At 40.6% G+C, this 21,205-nt stretch overlaps 1 protein-coding gene across 1 annotated transcript in view; it reads left to right on the top strand.

The window, feature by feature from the left end:
- The window catches only part of ADGRV1 (adhesion G protein-coupled receptor V1), a 786,618-nt gene that overhangs the window by 338,587 nt on the left and 426,826 nt on the right, over window positions 1-21,205 (top strand). Inside the window, exons 62-69 of the mRNA XM_033919809.1 lie at window positions 1,645-1,783; window positions 2,647-2,832; window positions 5,026-5,258; window positions 8,690-8,838; window positions 9,119-9,320; window positions 13,724-13,943; window positions 16,741-16,980; window positions 20,477-20,620. Of these exons, the coding sequence (XP_033775700.1) occupies window positions 1,645-1,783; window positions 2,647-2,832; window positions 5,026-5,258; window positions 8,690-8,838; window positions 9,119-9,320; window positions 13,724-13,943; window positions 16,741-16,980; window positions 20,477-20,620 (1,513 nt within the window). The remainder of the gene's footprint in view (window positions 1-1,644; window positions 1,784-2,646; window positions 2,833-5,025; window positions 5,259-8,689; window positions 8,839-9,118; window positions 9,321-13,723; window positions 13,944-16,740; window positions 16,981-20,476; window positions 20,621-21,205) is intronic.

Raw genomic sequence — 21,205 nt, 5'->3', positions numbered from 1 at the left:
TAGATTAAAAAAAAAAATTACCAATGTTTTATTTCTCTTGAAAAATTAAGACGTCCAAAGTAGGTGTGTTAAAATCACCCACTTTATGCTTTCTGTTTGTGTAGAAGTACTTTAGAGTTAAATTGCACACATTTGAGATCAAATGTCATGTACTTTTTTTGCCCCCTGATGCTAACAAACCTTAAAACGTTATCTTTAAAGGCATGCGTGTGGTGGAATCCTATACCTAGGGCTCCTTTTTCTAAGGTGCGCTAGCTTTTTTAGCGCACGCACAAAATTACTGCGCAGTACGCTTCTAGAATAACGCCAGCTCAATGCTGGTATTAAGGTCTTGTGCGCACGGCAATTTAGCACACGCTATTCCGCGTGTTAAGGCCCCAACGCACCTTAGTAATAGGAGCCCATAATTTGGGCTATTTCAGGAGAGTAATTATAAGTAAGACCATTTTGCCTAAATAAATTACTGTCTACCAGCATAAGTGTCTTGGAAAAGTGTCTTTCTAAGGGGTAATTTTCTTATTACCTGCATTGGTGAAAAATATCCAAACTGTGCATGATTTTCAGAGTAAAAATAGCCATGTGTTGTACTTTCATTTTGAGAATTATCCCAAATATACTACCCACACACATTTACACCTGATAATTTGTGTGGTATCTTTTTCTGGATTTAAAAAAAATATACGCACATACAATACTTTTGAAAATTCAGAGTATGTTTATAGTTTCAAAGGGGGTGTGGGAGAGGGATACAATTTTCATAGGTCATAGATCTGACAAAATAACTCTTTAGGTAACTGTTCAGGTCTTTTGGCAACTGTCCCCTTTACTAGATTTTTAAAAAAAAATTATATAAAAACCTTTGCCAGGATGTTTTGCATTAACTCCCTATGAAAAAGTTATCCAGTTTGGAGAGAAGGGACTTCTGAGGTACATTGTGCTCTGTTGCCTACTAGAGACAAGTGTTGCTAAAAAAGCTACATTACTGAAGGAAAGAAGATGAATCAATAAAAAATAGAGGAAAAACACCCCCCCCCCCCCCAAGGAAGCTACAGATAAAGGCTGGTGGTGCCAGTTGGGAAATGGTCCAGTTAAGATGGGAGCTAAAATGAACAAATGGAAACTGCCAAACCCAAAAAATGTAAATTAAGGAAAGGAGATTTATTTTACAAATTGATTAATATGCCTTACAAAGCCTGTATCATTGAAGACAGAAATGGGATTAGTAGAATTGTAATTATAAATGTGCATCAGGGTTGGCTTTCTTTACTGCTTACTAGGTTTGACAGTAATTGATAGAAAGGTTTTCATGGGGATTAAATTTCATAGGCAATAATGTCAGTTCTCTCCAGAAGAGAAAGGGGAGGGAATGAGGACTTGTATACCGCCTTTTTGTGGCTTTGGCATTTCAAAGCTTACATTCAAAGCTGTGGGCACTGGACAATTAAGTGGCTTGCCCAGGGTCTCAAGGTGCGGCACCGGGATTTGATCTCACAACTTCTGAATGCAGAGGCAGCAGCTCAACCAGTTAAGTAGCTTATTCTGAAACATGCCCAGTAACCACAATCTGTGAAATATTTTAAAAAAAGAAAAAATTTTTAAGCTCATAAAATTACAGACATTTAAACCAATATTTCTAATCTGTAGCTTAGTGCGTGGCCCGGGAATTTTTGGTGAAATCACAGTGCTCTGGAATATAACTCCTCCACATGTTAAGGAATTTGCAGAGATATCAGGAAGTCTTACAATGCGAGACAGGCAGTCTGCAGCCGTCGTACTCCTTCAGGTAGGTGAGCATAACATAACATAACATTGTGCTTATTAACCGCGCAACCAGAAGTTCAACGCGGTTTACAAAAAGTTATAAAAGTAAACATGTTGCATAGAATAAGATAATTCATTAAGCAGTCAAATATTTAGAAAAAAGATGGGTCTTCAATTGTTTTCTGAAGTGTCCATAAGAATGGGTAGTAAGCAACAGTATTCGGAATTCATTGTCATGAAGAGCTGCCTGATATGCCAAACTATGATTGAGAAATTTCTTATTCCTACAGCCCTGGACGGATGGAAAATTAAACAAAGAATGTGTCTGTATGATGCTAAAGTGAATCTATTACTAAGTAAGAAGGGGCTGTACCTTGGAAGTATCAATACTGCATTCAGATACTTCAAAGTTATAAATAAGAAATAAGAAGGAAACTTTAGGTAACAGTTCAGGTTCTACTGGGAAAGTTCTAGAGGTAGAGGTCACAGCATGAGATTCCAATTGGATAGTCTTATATGTAATATTAGGAAACATTTCTTTACACAATAAGTAGTAGATGCAGTAAGTACTGGTAAACACACAAACCCAGTAAGAGATGGTCAGAAAGCATGGGATAAGTAGAAAGTGTCCTTAGTTACAGAAAAGTGAAGAAAATGACAGACAGATGTGAGCAGAAATGAGCAAAATTGGCAAGCTAGAAAGGCCTTTTACTTCCTTATTTACCATAAAATTGTGTTTCTCTATTACAGATAAAAGTAACATTCACTGATAGCTACTGTATACTAATACTGTGCTTCTCTTGAGTGTAGAGCTTGTGTGATAGTTTCAGAAACTGTTAATGGTATTTGGTTTACTGAAGTGGATTTATATTATCTTTTGTTTAGGCTCTAGATGATATCACTCCTGAGGAGAAGCACCATTACCAGTTCCAGCTAACAGAAATCAGTGGAGGGGCAGTTATAAATGATTCCATTAGTCGAGCAAATATTATCATGGCTGCCAGTGACTTTCCTTATGGCCAGTTTGCATTTTCCAATGAGATACTACAGACTTCAGAAGAAGAAAAATGGGTACTGAGTTCAGCTAAAAATATTCTGTTTAATATTCGGTTGGTGGCGTTCAGTGTTTCTTTAAATTAGACCTGGATATTCAGTGCCAGGTCCTATTCAGGCACTGAGCCTGAATGTCCAGGTCACTGATGGCACCTGGAAGCTACTGGGTACTGACTGTATTCAGTGCTGTACGAACATAGTTTACCAGTTAGCACAGCTGTTTATTTGATCTTACATGCCCTGTTAGCATGTGCGCACTGCCACCATATGTTGCCGGTGTCTGCAAAAGTCCCAGCTCCATACCAACTCCTCGTTGGACCATCTCTGCACTAATTGGAGGGTGCCAAAACAGATATTCAGCAACATTGTCCAAGTTCAAGTTCAATTTATTTAATATACCGCAAATATAAAACCAAGAGGCAAATTTAAGCGGTTTACATTTAAAAAAAAAAAAAATTAGGGTAAAAACAAACAATCAACACCAAAAGAGTAAGTCAAAACGTGAAGAAAGACAATTGAGAACATGGGGAAAGAGGGAATCAATGGATTGCAATAAAAATAAAAAGGTTGGGGAGAGGGATGAACAATATGGTAAGGGAGGAAATAAAGAATTCATTTCTGCCCACACAACAGAGAGGCAGCCACCAGGAAGAAGTATATTAAGAACTAAAGGCCAAAGAGAAATAATACTTAGGTGCTGCTGAACTCCTAGGCTGGCCAGTGTGACGTTTTAAGGACAGGAACTACTCCAGCCTGGTTAAATCACTTTGAATATCAACCCTTTGGTGCTATTTTGTAAAGTCAGTTTTTGCTTACTGAAATGTGACATACCTGAATATAAAACAATTTGATTTTTGGGTATGTGTGGTGCTTTCACAAGATAATGGTCTTCAGGTATTTGAGTGCATAGTGACTTTGAGTAAAAACAATTGTGCAGAATGCCTGGAAACATGCACAGAAGCCAAATTTCAGGTACCCTCTGCTGTTCTTCAAGCAAAATGCATTTTTATAAAGTCACCATTGAAGTACACTTCACAGCAGTATATGAAAGTAGGGTTACCAGATTTTCTGGAACAAAAATCCAAACCCATGGCCACGCCCCCCCCCCCCCCCCCCCGGTTCTGCCCCGTCCCATCCCACCTGAGTCATGCCCCATTCCACCCCAGCCCTGCCCCCTCAATCTGCTTGCTTTTCTGCATGCGCTGATGTGATGTGATGATGTCACACACACATATGACATCACCGCAATGCGGTGATGTCATATGTGTGTGTGACATCATCACAGATGCCGTCCTAACGTCGCTGCTAGCTAGAAGCTTTTCAAAACCGGGCAAATTGCCGGGTTTTGAAAAGCCATCCAGGCCCCTGGACATGTCCTCGAAAAGGAGGACATGTCTTGAGAAATCTGGACATCTAGTAACCCTATATGAAACCTTATTTAAATTTGATATTCCTTAGCGTCTTCACCAGACTGTTCCAGCTATGTGGGTTGTATTTGTCAACCAGCAGATAAAGACGTATAAATAAAATAGTTCTTTGTGATTTGCCCCTTAAGGGCACTGTGCAACATTTATTACTCGGTATTTCTCTTTTTCTCGCAGATATTGATACAGATGTATAGCTTCTGGCATCAGTTCAGCAGAGGGTACCTTGAGTTAAAGTTTTAAGTACCATTTAAAAAAGGAGCATCAAGCAATTTGAATTGATCCTGGAATAGGGATGATACTCAGGATACTAAAGTTATTTTCCTTTGGGGCCCTTTTACTAAGGTGTGGGGAAATCTGGACTTTTTTGTATGGTAAGCTCAGATTTACTGAGGTATTAAAGTTAGGCATTTTCTTATTTATTTATTTTATCATATGCTAATATTCCCATTACTTTGCAGGACCTGCTCCCACATTAATCTAGCATTATCTAGTTAGAATACAGTAATCCTAACATGCTAACTGGATAATGCTAACTCTTTGCCAATGATATGTCCTTTTTAAAAAAAAAAATTAGATATTTTGTGTGCTGAGCACACAAAGAGAGGGAAATTACCACAAAATGCTTTAACCTGTTTTGTAGTAAGTCTTCTCTCGCATGTTGAGTATTAGGACTTAAAGCTCTTTAATAAAAGGGTCCATTAGTGAGTAATAGGATTTTATAAAAACAAATCGGTAAATATTATTGAGTCCGGAACTTTATAGTAAAACCTATTTTCTCAATTAGGTTATACTTACTGTAACACGCTTCGGGAGCAGTGTGGGCCAGGTACGAGTCAGCTATCAGACCTTGAATGGAAGTGCAGTAGGCGGTATGGACTTCATTCCCTTGATGGGAGAATTGGCGTTTCTACACAATGAGATAAGTAAAACAATCTCAGTGGAGGTCCAAGATGATGACTTTCCTGAAGGTCCAGAAGAGTTTTTTGTGATCATCACCAAAGTTGAGCTCCAGGGCAGGTAAACATATATTGTGTTACATTATAGCAGCTTGGAATACATAAAAATATTCATTTCCTCTTGATGAATTTCTCTCTGCTTTTGCACATTTTTTATTATTATTATTATTAATATTTTACTGTGGAGTTGATATTCAAAGCCACTTTCCTGAGTAAGAGTGGCTCTTACCCAGATGAGAGCTGGTCAGAGAGAGATTCAATAGCAGGAACTGGAGATTGCTACTAAATATTTCCTCTGACTGGCATAGCACTGTCTGGGGTGGTCTGAGGGTGGAGTTTGAGCAGAGCTAGAGGCTATCCAGTTAGCAGAAATATTCAGCACTGATACAGGGATAATTATCCAGATAACTTGGGTCAGCAAAGCAGCTGGATGTTGTTGCTATCCAGGTAGTGCCATCAGCTCACCATTCTTTCTGGATATTCAGCCACAATCGGGTTTTATTGCCTGCAACAACTGGTATAAAAAAAGTGCAGCATTTCCCTCCCCCCCACTTCCCTGTGGAGCAGCCGCAGCAGCATTCCCTCCCCCAACAAAAACGCAGCTAAAATGGCTCCCTTAGTTCCTTGCCGTAATTATTTTTAAGTTTAAAGCTGCTGCGGTGGCTCCTCTCACAATCCCCACCTGTTTTGGAAGCCTTCTCTGACGCAGGTTCAGTTCATGATAGGAGCAGCCAATGCGGCTTTGAACTTAAAAATAATTTCGGCCAGGGAGTGTAAGGGAGCCGGCCAGACCGCAGAACATTACCTTGGGGTCAGCGAGTGTGGGGCCATTGTCGTATTTCCTCCCAAGCTAATAGAACCCTAAGCGCACATGCACACTCCTACCTGCCACGGACCTATGGATCATGGATCACGCAGGTAGGAGTGCGCATGCGTGCTTAGGGTTTTATTATATTAAATGTTAAGGGGCTCATTTTCTAAAGAGATGGATGTCAAAAAGACAGCATAAACTGGGACTTGGACATCTTACTAGTCAAAACATCCAAGTCACCATTTTTGAAACTGACTTTCTAGATGTCCTTCTGGTTGTTTTGTTTTCAGTGCATCTAAATCTTAAGGGGACAGGTTAGAGGTGTGTTTTGGGTTGGCTTAGGGCGGGTTTAGGACTTGGACATTCTGCAGGAATAATCAAACTTTTATGTCCAGGGCACCAATTAGATGTTTGGGGCTAGATCTGTTTTAAAAATAGGTGCCCAAACTGATCAGATGACCACTGGAGGGATTGAGACATGACCCACCTCCTTTAGTCCCCCAGTGGTCACCGATCCCCTCCCACCACCCAAAGATTTGAAATAAACAGTACATTCCAAACTGTATTACAGCTTCAGATGGCTACACAGACAGCTGAGCACAAAGCAGAAGAGCATTCTAGTGGGGTACTGCAATGAAGGAATCTCAGAAAATAATTTTTCATGGAAAGGGTGGTGAATGATTGGAACGGCCTCCCGATGGAGGTGGTAGAGACAAAAAGTGTACCTGAATTCAATAAACCTTGGGACAAGTACATTGGATCTCTAAGGGAGAGGTTGGGGGGGGGGAGGATAGTAGATGGCATGGGTAGGCAGACTAGATAGGTCAAATGGTCTCTATCTGCCTTCATTTTTCTCTGTTTATATATTAGACAACCAGGTTGCAATGGACTATATCAACAATCAAAGAGGCATGGGGTCATAACTCTTGTGTCAGGAAGTCTTTGGATTGTGGGCTTCTGATCACAGCATTGAGCTCAGAGGATAAGCAGCATAACATCTGTTTTAACCTTTGGGATCTTACCAGTTACTTGTGACCTGGATTGGCCATTGTCGGAAACAGGATAGTGGGCTTGATGGACCTTCGGTCTGTCCCAGTATGACAGTACTTATGTCCTTAGCCACATACCTGACTGAGAAGAGCAATAGTCTGGGTCACAGGTTGAACATGGTGATGCAACTGCACAAGTGGTCACTCAACATGGGCATAGCCCAGAAGATCTGAGAGTGGGACACCTCCTTGATGGTTCTGTTTGTCACTCCTATGAACAACAAAGTACCTCAGTTCAGTTTCAGACTGAAATCACATAGTAGATTAGCATAGGATGCCTTCCTTTCTCTGTGAGGAGGTCTTTTCTATGCATATCCTTCCATACCTCTAATAGGTAAAACCTTGCTGAAACTGAAACAGGACAAGGGAGCCATGATCTACATTAGTTCCATCTACTTCTGGAGCTAGTGTTCACAAATCCATGGAGACTAGACTGTTTTCTGACCCTCTTCATCCAGAATGAGACTTTCAGAATTTGGTAGTTGAGAGGTTAGAAATTGATTCTCTCCAATTGCATGAGGGTATCTCCTGTGTTCTACTTGCTGCTGGAAAAGATTCTACTAAGAGGTCATATAATTTAAAATGGTCCCTTAATTTTTTTATTTTTTTTTTGGGGGGGGGCATTGGAATTCTTTATCTATGTTTATGTATTTAAACCTAAAATCAGATGTCCTAGTTATATTGTATCAATCACATTTTTAAGAAATGTAAACTACTTGCTATTTCTGCGGGAAGAGGAGGTGGCAAAAAAGTCAGAAATAAGAACAAAAATAAAGGAAATAGAAATAGATTGGAGAAGTAAAATTGTAAACTCATAAGGAAGGGCTTACTGGTCTGATAAAGAGCTCTCAAAAGTTAGTTGAACACCATGTTAGTTTAATTTCCTGTATCAGTCCTCTCCTCATAATACACAGACAAATTGTTCTCACAATTAGATTTCTGTTTCAAAAACTAATTTTTTAAAAAATGCATTGTTAGTCTAGTAAAAAGGTATCACCTTATTTCCTTTGTTTTTGTTTTATTTCTATATATTGTACGCTCTCAATTTAAAATAGTAGTGACCTTACTCAAACACCGTGCTAGGCCAACAATAGTACTAAGAAATCTCACAGGCTCAATATCAGAGATGAAGACTAAATTTCTCAGGAGCCCACGTTTAACTACCAGAGCTAGTCATGGTTGTTAGACCACTGTCAGGGCTATCATCGAGTTTAATCTTATTTTCTCTGCGAGCCTTTTATTTTATACTGATTAAATTTTTTATTTTGTTCTTATTATCTCAATAAATATGCTTTGATTCAAATACTCCCTTTGAAGTTAAGTTCAGTTATTTTTTCTGATAATACTGTGAAAGTGTGGTACTTAGCTCAAAATCAAGAGCCGACTGACGCCCACACCCGATTCTATATATTGCCATGAGAACGAAAGTACGGTACACATATAGTACATGCAGAGAGCATGGAATAAAAACATGTTCGTAAATATTAGGGCTGTTGAAAAAAAAAAATCACTCCCCTCCTCCTCTGTTTCTTTGTCCAGTAAGAATGATAATGTCATGTATTCTTCAAAGTTATATTTCAATATATATGGTGACTGATACCTGCATATTTTGTTTTTACATGGGCTTTAAAGTGGGTACGATTTTACAGTAAGAGAAAATGGGCTTCAAGTAGATCAGCCTCCTGGAATAGGAAACGTCTCTGTAGTACGTGTTGTGATAAGGAAGAGTGACAATGCTGAGGGCATCATTGAGTTTGATTCCCAGTTTACTGCTGTGGAAGGTAAGCCAACTTTATTTTCCTTTTTTTTTAAATTCTTTATTGATTTTTAAAACTTACAATAAGTGTAACAGCATATAGCATCATATTATACTTAAATACTTAATAGCCTATTAAAATCTACTTCAGATTCCATATCCCTCCCTCCCTGCTGCCAACTTCAGCGTCTACTGACTCAGAACAAAAGGGGACTTAGATGTTTGTTTTTTTTATTATGCCCCTCTACCTGTTTTTCTTGATACAGCTTTCCTATATGTAACCTAGTAATGCATTCAACTTACAGTGGAAGAAGATATTGGCATGATCATGATTCCTGTTGTGAGGAAGCATGGAGCATATGGATATGTGACTGCTGATTTTGTCTCGCACAGCATTTCTGCACTTCCTGATGGTGTGGACTATAATATTACTAATACCACTGTCACATTTCACCACAGCCAGAACCTAAGTTTTATTTATGTCTCCATTACTGATGATGATGAAAGGTAAAGTAAAGCATGATTTGATTGCATAGCATTTGCTCTTGTACATTTTCAGAATGTCAGTTTAATCTCTGGTATGCCTTATTTCTGTCTCCGAACAGTTTTTAAAAACTATCTTATACTGTACAGCAGAAATGCTGAAGCATCAAGTTGCCTCAGAGAGTAAGAAACTAGGGGGCCAATGCTTAAAATCAAGCACTAAAGCCCACAATGCAAAACCCCATAGTGCAACAATAGTGTAGAAAAATAGCTAAGCAGTGCTCAAAGGAAATGATATGCAAATAATATGCATGGTTAATTTGTGCTAACACACCAAAAGCAAGGAGAGGAATGTACCAAGCACATGCACACATGAGTTTTGTGGCAAGCGAGGCTGTCTAGACAAAACCGGAAGTGCAGCACACTTTGGTGCTGTTCTTCTGCGCTTTTAAAAATGAGCCTTTCAAAAAATTGTTTGAACTAAAAAATTTTGAAAGCCTATATTTAAGTGCAGAAAATCAGGTGCTGCTGTGTGCTTTTACTTTCGGTCTTGCTTGGACTCGCACACGTTTGTTTCTCACCATTGGTACTTGTTGCATGAGCTTCCTTCTACTTGCAAAAGAAGAAAAAAAAATTCAGTTTAATGTGAGAAATTGACAAAAAATATTCTCCTGAAACCTTCTACGTTGCCATGATGGCATTATGAGCCATCATTTCCTTTTGTGCATTAAGCAGGAATGCTTACTGACCCACATCAACATTCATTAAATGCCATTTGCAGCCATCTTTAGCACATATAATAACACTGGCATTCAAAATCTTTGAGTATTTGGTACTGTATATGAGGGGGGTGCTGAAAAGTTCTCAGCACAACCAAGGAGAGAATGACTTGAATATGGTTCAATCAATGATCTGAAACAATGTCAAAATAGAATTTTGTTTCTGCAAATTGTTTCTGCAAATTGTTATAGCAAAATAAGATATTAATTTCAGCTACTGTGGCAAAATAATGCTCAGAATTTAGGAAGTTGGTTGTTTGGGCTCAGAACTTTTCATCATCCCCTCATAATGTGCATTCAATCCTAATGTTAACTGCATGATAATTCCAGCAGTAGTTTTGAGCATCGGTCCCTTCTTTTGAGCATGCATCTTCGTCTTTTGACCCTATGTTCAGAAGGAGAGATAGGAATGTGAACTGCTGAATTTCCATTTCAGATGTTTTAATTTCTTTTTACTGACATTGAAAAAGTTAAATTTAGAATCTTATTGTTGAACCCACTTGAATTTTGGCATTTTTTAAGGTAATAATTTGTAGCCACTTTCCCTGTTTTAGGAATATGAAACTAGTTCCAGGAGGGACACATTTTGGTCAGTTCTGGTGTAAAATTTCAATCCCAAATCAGTGTGGTATTGTAGCCCCCGTTTTGACCCATCAACACCAGTGCTTTGTGTCCCACAGTGCATCAAGATAGGGCTGTCAGAAGTCCAGGTCCTGCCCAATATCTCCCTCCTGGAATGGGGCACTTTGGTTATAGAAATTCTGAGTTTTGTTTTGTTTAAAAAGGCAAATGGCCCGAGCTGTTAACATAATTGCACCAGTGATATCTGAAATGTCCCTTAATATATATATAAAGAATTGAAATCCAAGTTCGAGGGGAGATCCGGGAAACTATAGACCGGTGAGTCTGACTTCAGTACCAGGAACAATGGTAGAGGCACTGATAAAGGACCGCATCATTGATCACCATGACGGACACGGTTTGATGAGGACCAGCCAGCATGGTTTCAGCAAAGGCAGATCTTGTTTGACGAACTTGCTGCACTTCTTCGAATGAGTAAACAGGCAGGTAGACAAGGGCGACCCGGTCAACATTGTATATCTGGACTTTCAGAAGGCGTTCGACAAGGTTCCAAATGAACGGCTACTTCGGAAAATTGCGAGCCATGGAATCGAGGGTGAAATACTCATGTGGATTAAAAACTGGCTGGAGCATAGGAAACAGAGAGAGAGGGTAAATGGACAATACTTGGACTGAAGATCATCACCCGTGGGGTGCCGCAGGGCTCAGTGCTTGGACCTGTGCTCTTCAACATCTTTATAAACGATTTGGACATTAGTATGATGAGTGAGGTGATTAAATTTGCGGACGATACAAAGTCATTCAGAGTAGTTAATACACAGGGGGATTGCGAAGATCTGCATCATGACATAATCAAGCTCGAGAAATGGGCATCGACATGGCAAATGAGATTCAACGTGGATAAATGTAAAGTGATACATGTCGGTACCAAAAATCTCATGTACGAATACAGGATGTCCAGGGCAGTACTTGGAGAGACCTCCCAGGAAAGAGACTTGTGAGTTATGATCGACAAGTTGATGAAGCCATCCGTGCGGTGGCGGCGAAAAAGGCGAACAGAATGCAAGGAATGATAAAGAAGGGGATTACGAACAAATTGGAGAAGGTTATCATACCGCAGTCCTGGGCCATGGTGCGCCCTCACCTGGAGTACTGCGTCCAGCCCTGGTCGCCATACATGAAGAAGGACACGGTACTACTTGAAAGGGTCCAGTGAAGATCGACTAAAATGGTTAAGGGGCTAGAGGAGTTGCTGTACAGTGAAAGATTGGAGAAACTGGGCCTCTTCTCCCTTGAAAAGAGGAGACTGCGAGGGGACATGATCGAAACATTCAAAATACTGAAGGGAATAGACTTAGCAGATAAAGACAGATTGTTCACCCTCTCCAAGGTAGGGAGAATGAGAGGGCACTCTCTAAAGTTGTAAGGGGATAGATTCCGTACAAACGTAAGGAAGTTCTTCTTCACCCAGAGAATAGAAAACTGGAACACTCTTCCGGAGTCTGTTATAGAGGAAAACACCCTCCAGGGATTCAAGACAAAGTTGGACAAGTTCCTGCTAAACTGGAACATACGCAGGTGAGGCTGGACTCATTTAGAGCACTGAGGGCCGCTGCGTGAGCGGACTGCTGGGCACAATGGACCACTGGTCTGACTCTGCTGCGGCAATTCTTATGTTCTTAAAGATGAGAAGGTACATCAATTTACAGACCATCTTTGTATGCAACTCTATGCAGATGTTATCAACAAAATATGCATTCATCAGATGAAAAATCCCAGATATTGGAGTACATAGAACTGTTATGCAAATAAAGGCAGTTCTAAGCTAGCTCAAATTCATTTTTGAGACAAGAGATCCCATTATTTCATTCATTCACTCATTCTTTCATGTATTTATTTACTTGTTTGACTTAATATATTACATTATATATAAAATCTCAAAGCAGTCTCTTAAAATAAAATAAACCTTAGTAAATAGAAAGCCAGCCAATTGAAAAGTAAAATTTGAAGTAAAACAATATCTAAGTCAAACAGAATGTCTTTTCACATCTTAAAGTAAAATGCCTCATCTTCATCTGTTTAAAAATGTGGTCAGACAGGAAGGGGATTTGGCAAACACCTTTTAAGTTTTGGTTGTCCCAGTTGCCTAAGGCCCCACCTATGGGCAGGGCTTTAGGCACCTGGGCCAATCAGGCCCTAGGCCCCTCTTTGGTGCATTCCACAATGCACCGGGAAGGGGCAGACCCAGCATTTGGAGGAAGGACCTGCCTATCCAGCCATCTTTTGAAGTTAGAGGGGAGGTCTGGGGGGAGGGGTTGGGGGTTAGGGGTGTCCAGAGGGGTTGGGTGCACATTTGGAGTTAAGGGGGTTTGGGGGGGGGTACTTTCCTTCCGGAAGGAGGGCTTGGACTCCCTCCTGCTGATGAGCCATGCAGGGGGGAGAGTTCCTTCCAGCAGGAGAGATTGGGCATCTCTCCTGCCGGTAATCACTTGGGTATTGGGGGGTACTTTGTGTCCGGCAGGAGAGATTAGACATCTCTCCTGCCGGGGAGGTTAGGAGGGATTGTTGCAGGAGAGATTATGCATCTCTCCTGCCACTATCATTTCCGGGGGGGAGGACACAGGTTGCCTAGGCTGCTGAGCTGATTCGGAACTTATACTTGTTTTGACTTGGTCTAAGTCAAAACGTATAAATTGCGTCTGGCAACCTGTCAACCCTTTTTGGTTATGGCTGCCAGATGACTAAGTCTAGGTCAGCTGCCCTATTCACTCCTCCAAAAACATCCGTTTTCACTCTAGGTGTACAGAGGAAGTCTAAAGGCCCAAGCTGGTTTTAGATATGTCTAAAACCAGTTTTTATTATCAGTACTTGGACTATCTGCCTTTTTGATCATCCAAGTACTGACTTAGGCCACTTTTTGTACGTTTATTAAAAATTATTATTATGAGTCCCATAACCTTCACTACTACAATTCTTACCATTCATGGAGCTCTAAGGAGTTTCAGATGAGTTTCAGATGAGTTTATTTGTTAAAAAAATTGTATCTGTGTCTTCCTTTGTTATCAGAGAATTTGCTGAGCAGTTTGAAATCCAGCTGACTGGAGCCACTGGCGGTGCTGTTCTTGGACTCTATTTGATCAGTAGAGTCACAATTGCTAAGAGTGACTCACCAAATGGATTGATACGATTTCTTAACCAAAGTCAAATAACATTACACAATCCCAACACATCAGTGACTTTAACTCTCATCCTGGAGAGGATTGGGGGAGCACTTGGAGATACTCAGGTGTGTCTTTTTTATGATTGTGTTTTTCTATAATAACCCCTTGACAGGAATATGCACAAGTCACTGAAAACAGATGGCCTGATAGTCAATATCTGTTGGACAACAGCTTCTAAAAAGAAGACAGAAGTGGGAGCAATGATGCTATTAAGGCACAATTACAATTGGATCCTACAGCACTGGGCTTGGCGAGCCCAAACTTGTGGGATCTCAAAGGCAATGTAGGTTCAAACCTAGTTAGTACCATTAAAAAAAGCCAGGCATCATGGGCTTTGGAACATAATGGAAACCCAAGCACTATGTAGAAGATATTGTAATACCTCAGCAGTATTCTACCAAAAATGTCACTAGTCTAATGGTGAGTCAATGGTCATCCAATCCTCAATTATAGTCCACTTTGGGTAAGAAAGGTCCATAGATAAATAAATTATCAACACCTAGAAATGGATATTTATTTTTAGTATTTATATGCCCCTTATAGCCATAGTGGTTTCCATTCAGGTACTCGAGCATTTTTCCCTCTCTGTCCTGGTGGGCTCACACTCTGTCTAATCTATCTGGGACAGTGGGAAATTAAAATGACTTGCCCATTGTCACAAGGAGCAGTGTGGGATTTGAACACACAACTTCAGGGTGCTGAGGCTGTAGCGCTAACCACTGCACCACACATTCCCCATAGGAGGATAATGTGGAAAACTACAATTGGAACAAGTTTCTGGAAAATAAAGCAATTGTTCTAGTTTTGCACAGTCGGTCAATATAGATCAGAGGTGTCCAACCTTTTGGCTTCCCTGGGCTGCACTGGCCCAAAAAAATGTTTCTGGGGCTGCACCAATGCACAAACGCTGCAGCAAGACAGAGGAGGGAGCCGGCAGGACGGTAAACACCCGGTGGCAGTAGAGGAAAACACTGCATCGCCATCGACCGGAGCCGCACAAAATACTTCACAGGGCCGCAGGTTGGACACCCCTGATATAGATCATTCATAGGAATCCTAATGAATCTTGCATTTAGATATAGGCATTACTATAGAGGAGTGGTCTAATAAGCCTGTTCTTGTACAAATAGATACTTTCAAAGTTGCCTGGGGGTGTACATATTTAAGAATGTTACCCTAACAATACATATCATGTACTCTTATGCAGTGTATATGGTATACTCGGGTGGAGTTGCAAGATACATGTGTATGTTACAAAGCATATTTACATCTAATCTAATTTACGGGCTATTTGCACCCTTCTCAGAGCAGGTATAAATTCTTGTGCCTACTTTTTGGGGATTGATATTTTATAAAGATACATAGGAATATAAGTTTCAAAATGCTCAAATGGACTTCCATGTGCTCAACATACAAATCCCAATTTTGGAACGGGGGAAAAGGAATGTTCAACTCTGTGAGTGCATTCAAATAGCAAATTGTGGGCATTCTTTGGGTGAGACTAGGGAGGCCCAAATTCAGGATATCCAACAAGAACCAAAATCGTCTGCTCAGTATGCAGCCGTGGCTATGAAAGCAAAGATTTGTACTAGTATTTTAAGGGCTCCTTTTATCAAGTCTGCTAGCGGTTTAACGCACGTAATAGCCATGCCAGCCGCTATCGCCTCCTCTTGAGCAGGCAGTAGTTTTTGGCCAGCGCGGGGGTTAGCGCGTGATGAAACATCGCGTGCGTTAACCATGCTAGCGCGGCTTGATAAAAGGAGTCCTAAGTGTCTTTATAAAATAGTGTCAAAATAGGCAGCTTCTATTTCTTAATCTGGGTACTTTTTTATTCTACAAGTCAATTTCTATGGGTAATTTACCGCTTTGCCCATGTAAATTGGTTTTAAAGTTGTCCCAAAAGAGAACAATTCAAAACAGGGACATAATAAATGATACTAGCTTCACGCTTGGAAAACAATATCATCTGAAGGAACTGAATTCAAGTACTTTTCTTACAGTGGTTCAGACAAAGGTGATACCATACCAAGACAATTCTTTATATGTGGGGTTACCACAATATTCTCTCCATGCATTATAAATTGCCCAGAATGTGATTAGGCATTCAACATAAGAATAGCCATACTGGGTCAGACCAATGGCCCATCAAGCCCAGTATCCTGCTTCCAGCAGAAGCCCAGCATTGACAGAAACCCAAATAATAATAATAATTTTATTTCTTATATACCGCTATACCATAAGTTCAAAGCGGTTTACAACAAGATTCACGCAATGAGAGTATGCGATGATTACAACAAGAAACATATGTTTACAACAAGATACATAAGTTTAGAGCAGTTTACAACAAGATACGTAAGTTCAGAGCGGTTTGCAAGAAGATAAATGCAATGAGAATACGAGATGTTTGCAACAAGCAATGAATGATTACAGCAGGATACAGAAGTACAGAGCGGTTTACAACAGGATACATGAGTTAGCAACATTGAATTTCCAGGTTTTAAACTAGTAGTGGTCAGCAAAGTGCTGATTGCCACCAGCTGAATATTTGGCTCTTAGAAAATGCAGTATATACATTTTTAAATAGATAAAACTATTTTATGTATTAGGGTGACATTCAACCTTAACTGGTTCTTACTATAGTAATGCTTGACTGTAATTAATCTGTAATGAAAAGGTATTAAGGCCCGCTTTTCTGGAACTGGTTCGCATCATTATTTTTGAACTGGGTACCTTGCTTTTTGTGTTTTCATGCAGTTTTTATTAAATCTGTATATTATTTTACAAACCTGAAACCGTTTTTTTCCAAGCTATTCCTGTGTGAGTAGGTTAGAACTGTACTTCTGAAATGGTTGTCTTTTGCAGGTTAACTGGAACATCCTTGGACCTAATTCCAGAGAAGTCTTACTTCCCCTGAATAGTGATATTGGAGACCCTGTGAATGGATCTTTCCATTTTACAGATGGTGAAGGGGGACTGAGATTTATCACTTTGAAGATCTACCCTCATGGGGAAATTGAAGTCCAGGAAACCTTTATTGTCAAACTTAATATCGAGAGTGGTGAAAGTGAAATAGATCCCAAAGCAGGAAATATCACATTAATAGTAAGTGTAGAGGTTTTTGTTTTTATTTGTGGTTTCTTAATTTTATGATGCTGGTTATTTTTGAGTGACAATTAGGGTCCTTATTGAATAGAAAAATGTTTATATTAAGAACAGAAAAGTACCTTAATGTAATAAATGTAAAGCACTTTGATGTACCATAGAAAAGCAGTACATCAAATCCATTACCCTATACACTTTATATTAGCTTTTCCAGTTATACCCTTTTCAATATTCTTATTTACTGATAGAACAGATGAACCAGGGGATACACTGGTAGGGGTGTCTGGGGTTGGGAACAACAGAATGGAGGGGGGCGTGTGGAAGAGGCGATGAGCGGGAAGAGACATTACATTACATTATATTAGTGATTTCTATTCCGCCAAAGCCTTGCGGTTCAAGGCGGATTACATCAAAATTAACAAGAATTACATTAAAAGTTTGCAGGAACAGCATAAACAATGTCATAATATTTCTTAAGGTAATGAATTTTGGGTAAAGAGTTACCAAAGGGAGGTCGAGGTCTTAAGAAGATAAGAATTGGGTGAATTAGAAGCATTTTAGACTACGTTGGGTAGATAGAAGAACATTAGAGAGTACTAAGGGTATAGAGAGGGTTGGGGTGGGACAAGTAAGGAAACATAATGTATGATTTGAGGAGAAGAACTGACAGAGGTAACACAACAAATGCGAGTGCTGGAGTGGGGAGATAAGCTGAGAGAGAGAATGTTGAAGGGGAATGAGTTGATATAGGATAATGTTGGAATGAAGGTGATCTGAAAAACGTGTTGAAGGAGAGGGATAGTGTGTGTGTGTATAGAACAAAAGTATTTAGTAAACTGAGAACAGTTGTCAACTTTTTTTTGGAATTGGTGACATTTGTAGCAACAACTATGGACACAACTGTGTTGCTGCAAGAAAACAATATTGTCTACAGCTCAGAGTGCTCTTTGGGTCCAGTGGATTGCTGAAATAAAATAGCTAAATGCCAGAAGCCCTAACTATGGTGTGCTATTACTATATTTCTGAGGAAATGTGCCCCAAAAATCTTTAACATTTTGCATTAAGAGCTTTTCAATTTAGAAGGTGAGGAGTTGACATTCAAAACAATTTAAATGGCCAGGAGAAGGGCTAACTGTGGAAAATCAGTGGCACTTATGACACTGCTAAATATCCGCAGTTAAAGCCTAAGCTGAAACTGGTTAATTTTTGGGTGGTCAGGAGAGTGAGGCAGCATTTATGTGATTAAGCACTGAATACTGGCACTTAACAGCATAAGGTAACCACACAAATAGGACCACACAAAACATATTGCTATCTTTTTTGATATTGCACTTAACCCCATATATGTTAGCCAGCTCCATATACTTGATGTATCAGTGCTAGTGCCTAGATATGGTCTGGCATTGAGCATCCAAGGAAAAAGCCAGAGTGGCAAAAAACAATCAAACACAATAACAACAAAAAACCACTGACTGTAGCTGACTTGGGGTCCTTTTATCAAGCCGCGCTAGTGGGGTTAGCCGTCGGACATTTCATCATGCGCTAACCCCCGCAGCCATCTAAAAAACTAATGCCTGCTCAATGCAGGCGTTAGCGGCTAGCGCAGCAAGCAGTTTAACACGCGGTATTATACTCGTTAAACCCCTACCCTAGCTTGATAAAAGGACCCCTTAATTAGAGAATGACACGAGGAAAAAATCTGTCCCCGTCACCGCCCCGTCACCGGCCCACCATCCTCTGCACCGCCCCGTCACCGCCATTCCATTCACCGCCCCGTCACCGTCACTGCCATCCCTTTCACCGCCCCGTCACCGCCACTGCCATCCCATTCACCGCCCCGTCACCGTCCCCGCAGCATCTTTTGGGATCTTTAACTCATCATCGCTAGGACTCGAATCTGAGTCAGTGGCACCTAACATAGAATGGAATTAGTATGGCAAAGTAATGAAGAATGGTCCAGCAGCCCCTACCCTCCCTCCACCTCACCTTATATTCGTTCCGAGTTTGCCGGCTTCCTTTTTCCCTAGCCGCACGCGTTCAAAAAGCCGTGCATTTAGCCAGCTCCCTCCCTCCACCTCACCTTAAATTTCGAGTTTTCCGGCTTCCTTTTTTCCGAGCCGCACGTGTTCAAAAATCCGTGCACGCGCGGCTGCGCGAGTCAATCAAACTTCTCCTCTCCTGCAACTTCCTGTTTCCGGTTGCGTCAGAGAAGAAGATTGATTGACTCGCGCAGCCGCGCGTGCACGGATTTTTGAACACGTGCGGCTCGGAAAAAAGGAAGCCGGAAAACTCGAAATTTAAGGTGAGGTGGAGGGAGGGAGCTGGCTAAATGCTACGGGCGGGCGGGCGGTGGCTGCGGGGACCGCGCGATCCTTGATACCTCACTGCGGAGACAAGACCATTCACCGCCCCGCGGGCGGTGAATGGCCTTGTCCCCGTCACCGCAGCGACTGCTAGTTTTCTTCCCCGTTTTCGGCGGGTGACCCGCGGCTAAAATGCGGTGGCCGCGGGTAAACCGCCACCATGTCATTCTCTACCCTTAATGTCTACTGCTTAATTACTATTCACAGTGGTTATACTGTATTATTTTGATAAATATAGTATGCAAAATTTCACAGAATAAAATTAAAAAATTGTACAATATTTCCCCTGGAATGGACATTCCCCATTTCTTAAGTATATCAGTAAATATTTGGTTTCAGAACTGAAAACAAACCTGTGGAACTGTGTGATTAATGCCACATGTAACTGAGAGGGGCCCCAAACTTTAAGGGCTATGAAGTAAATCTTCCTTCATTAGAAGAACCTGGTAATCCCATAGACTGTATAATATCTCACTGTCCTCCAAAACAACCAGAAATGCCAGTATGTCCAACAGAAGAGTGAAACTAGGGTTGGTCTAGATATTTGACATCAGATTGTACTGAGTACTTTGGTCCAATGTGGTGTCCATACCGATCAAGTCTATTTGGTCTCTTGTATTGGAGTCTTTACCAACAGAGTAGACTTCTTAGTATGGAAGGATGCTAAAATTTGTATGATATTACAATGAAAGGGACATCCTTTGGCATAAAGGAAAAGTTTTATTATAGTATATAGTAATGCAGAGTGTCTAGTTGCCTCTGGAGAAATCTATTCCTTTCAACTAATTAAGACAGAGAAGTATGAGAGCATATTTGTGCAATGTTTTTCTCATGATGCACCAATGGCATCGATATATACCATGAGTGTACTGTAAAAATTCTGCTTGTAAATGTTCCAATTTGTTTTTCTTAATGCAAACCTGAAGATTTAAGAGGAAAGAATAAACTGGGACTAAATAGTGAGGTGAGGGAGGAGGTGTGTCTGAATTCAATCAGATCAATGTGGACTGGCTTGGGAAGTGCAGCTAATAATATGCTTGCTAGGATTGTTTTCCCTCTAGTGTACATATCACTAGCCCCCAGATCCATTGGAGTTTTACATTTTTATTCATGCCACTGAATTTCTTTTTCAGATACAAAAATTTGGCCATCCAAATGGAATTCTACATTTTGCTGCTGAATTGTGGTCCAAAAAGAACTATAGTGAGCCAGCTGAAGATCCACTGAACATTACTTTGCTTGTCAAGCGAGTCCAAGGCACCATGGGAAATGTGACGGTACTAATAGACCTAGAGATCTCCTTCCACTTTATTGTCTGTCCCCAAGGTGTCACTATATGATACCTGACCCACTGCCCATCTGTTTTCTCACAGAGGGAGTTATTTTAGAATTTGTTTTGGGGCAAAGTGCAATATCAGAAAGTGATAATAGCACATGGAGATCCACACCACAGCAAACAGCTGATATTATTTACCTATCTGGGAGCATTAGGCCATCAAGCCATTTCTCAAAGAGGCTTTCCAAAGTGAAATTAAGCCCTCCAGACACCCCCTTCCCCCCCACACATCACATACCTCTGACCTAAAGACTATTCGATATCAGATATGGTAGTATGGTTCCTGAAAATGTTCACAAACCGTGAAATCGCAAATAGTAAAATGTTGAGTCTAAGGGAAAATAGAGGTTAGGTTCTGGCAGTACACGACGTGCCTCAAAATTGTTGAAAGTGATCCTGTTGAGAAAATAGGTTTAGGTTCCTGTATCAGACAGCTCCTTAGATGTAAGTTATCTATGCAGGCGTCAACACTGAATATTGGCTGGCATCCACATAACTGTGGCTCCTCCCCAACTCTACCCCCTGT

This window comes from Geotrypetes seraphini, chromosome 1 (genome assembly GCF_902459505.1).
Source record: "Geotrypetes seraphini chromosome 1, aGeoSer1.1, whole genome shotgun sequence".
Classification (NCBI taxonomy): domain Eukaryota; kingdom Metazoa; phylum Chordata; class Amphibia; order Gymnophiona; family Dermophiidae; genus Geotrypetes; species Geotrypetes seraphini.
Note: the sequence above shows the minus strand (reverse complement) of the source record. Positions and strands in the feature narration are given on the sequence as shown.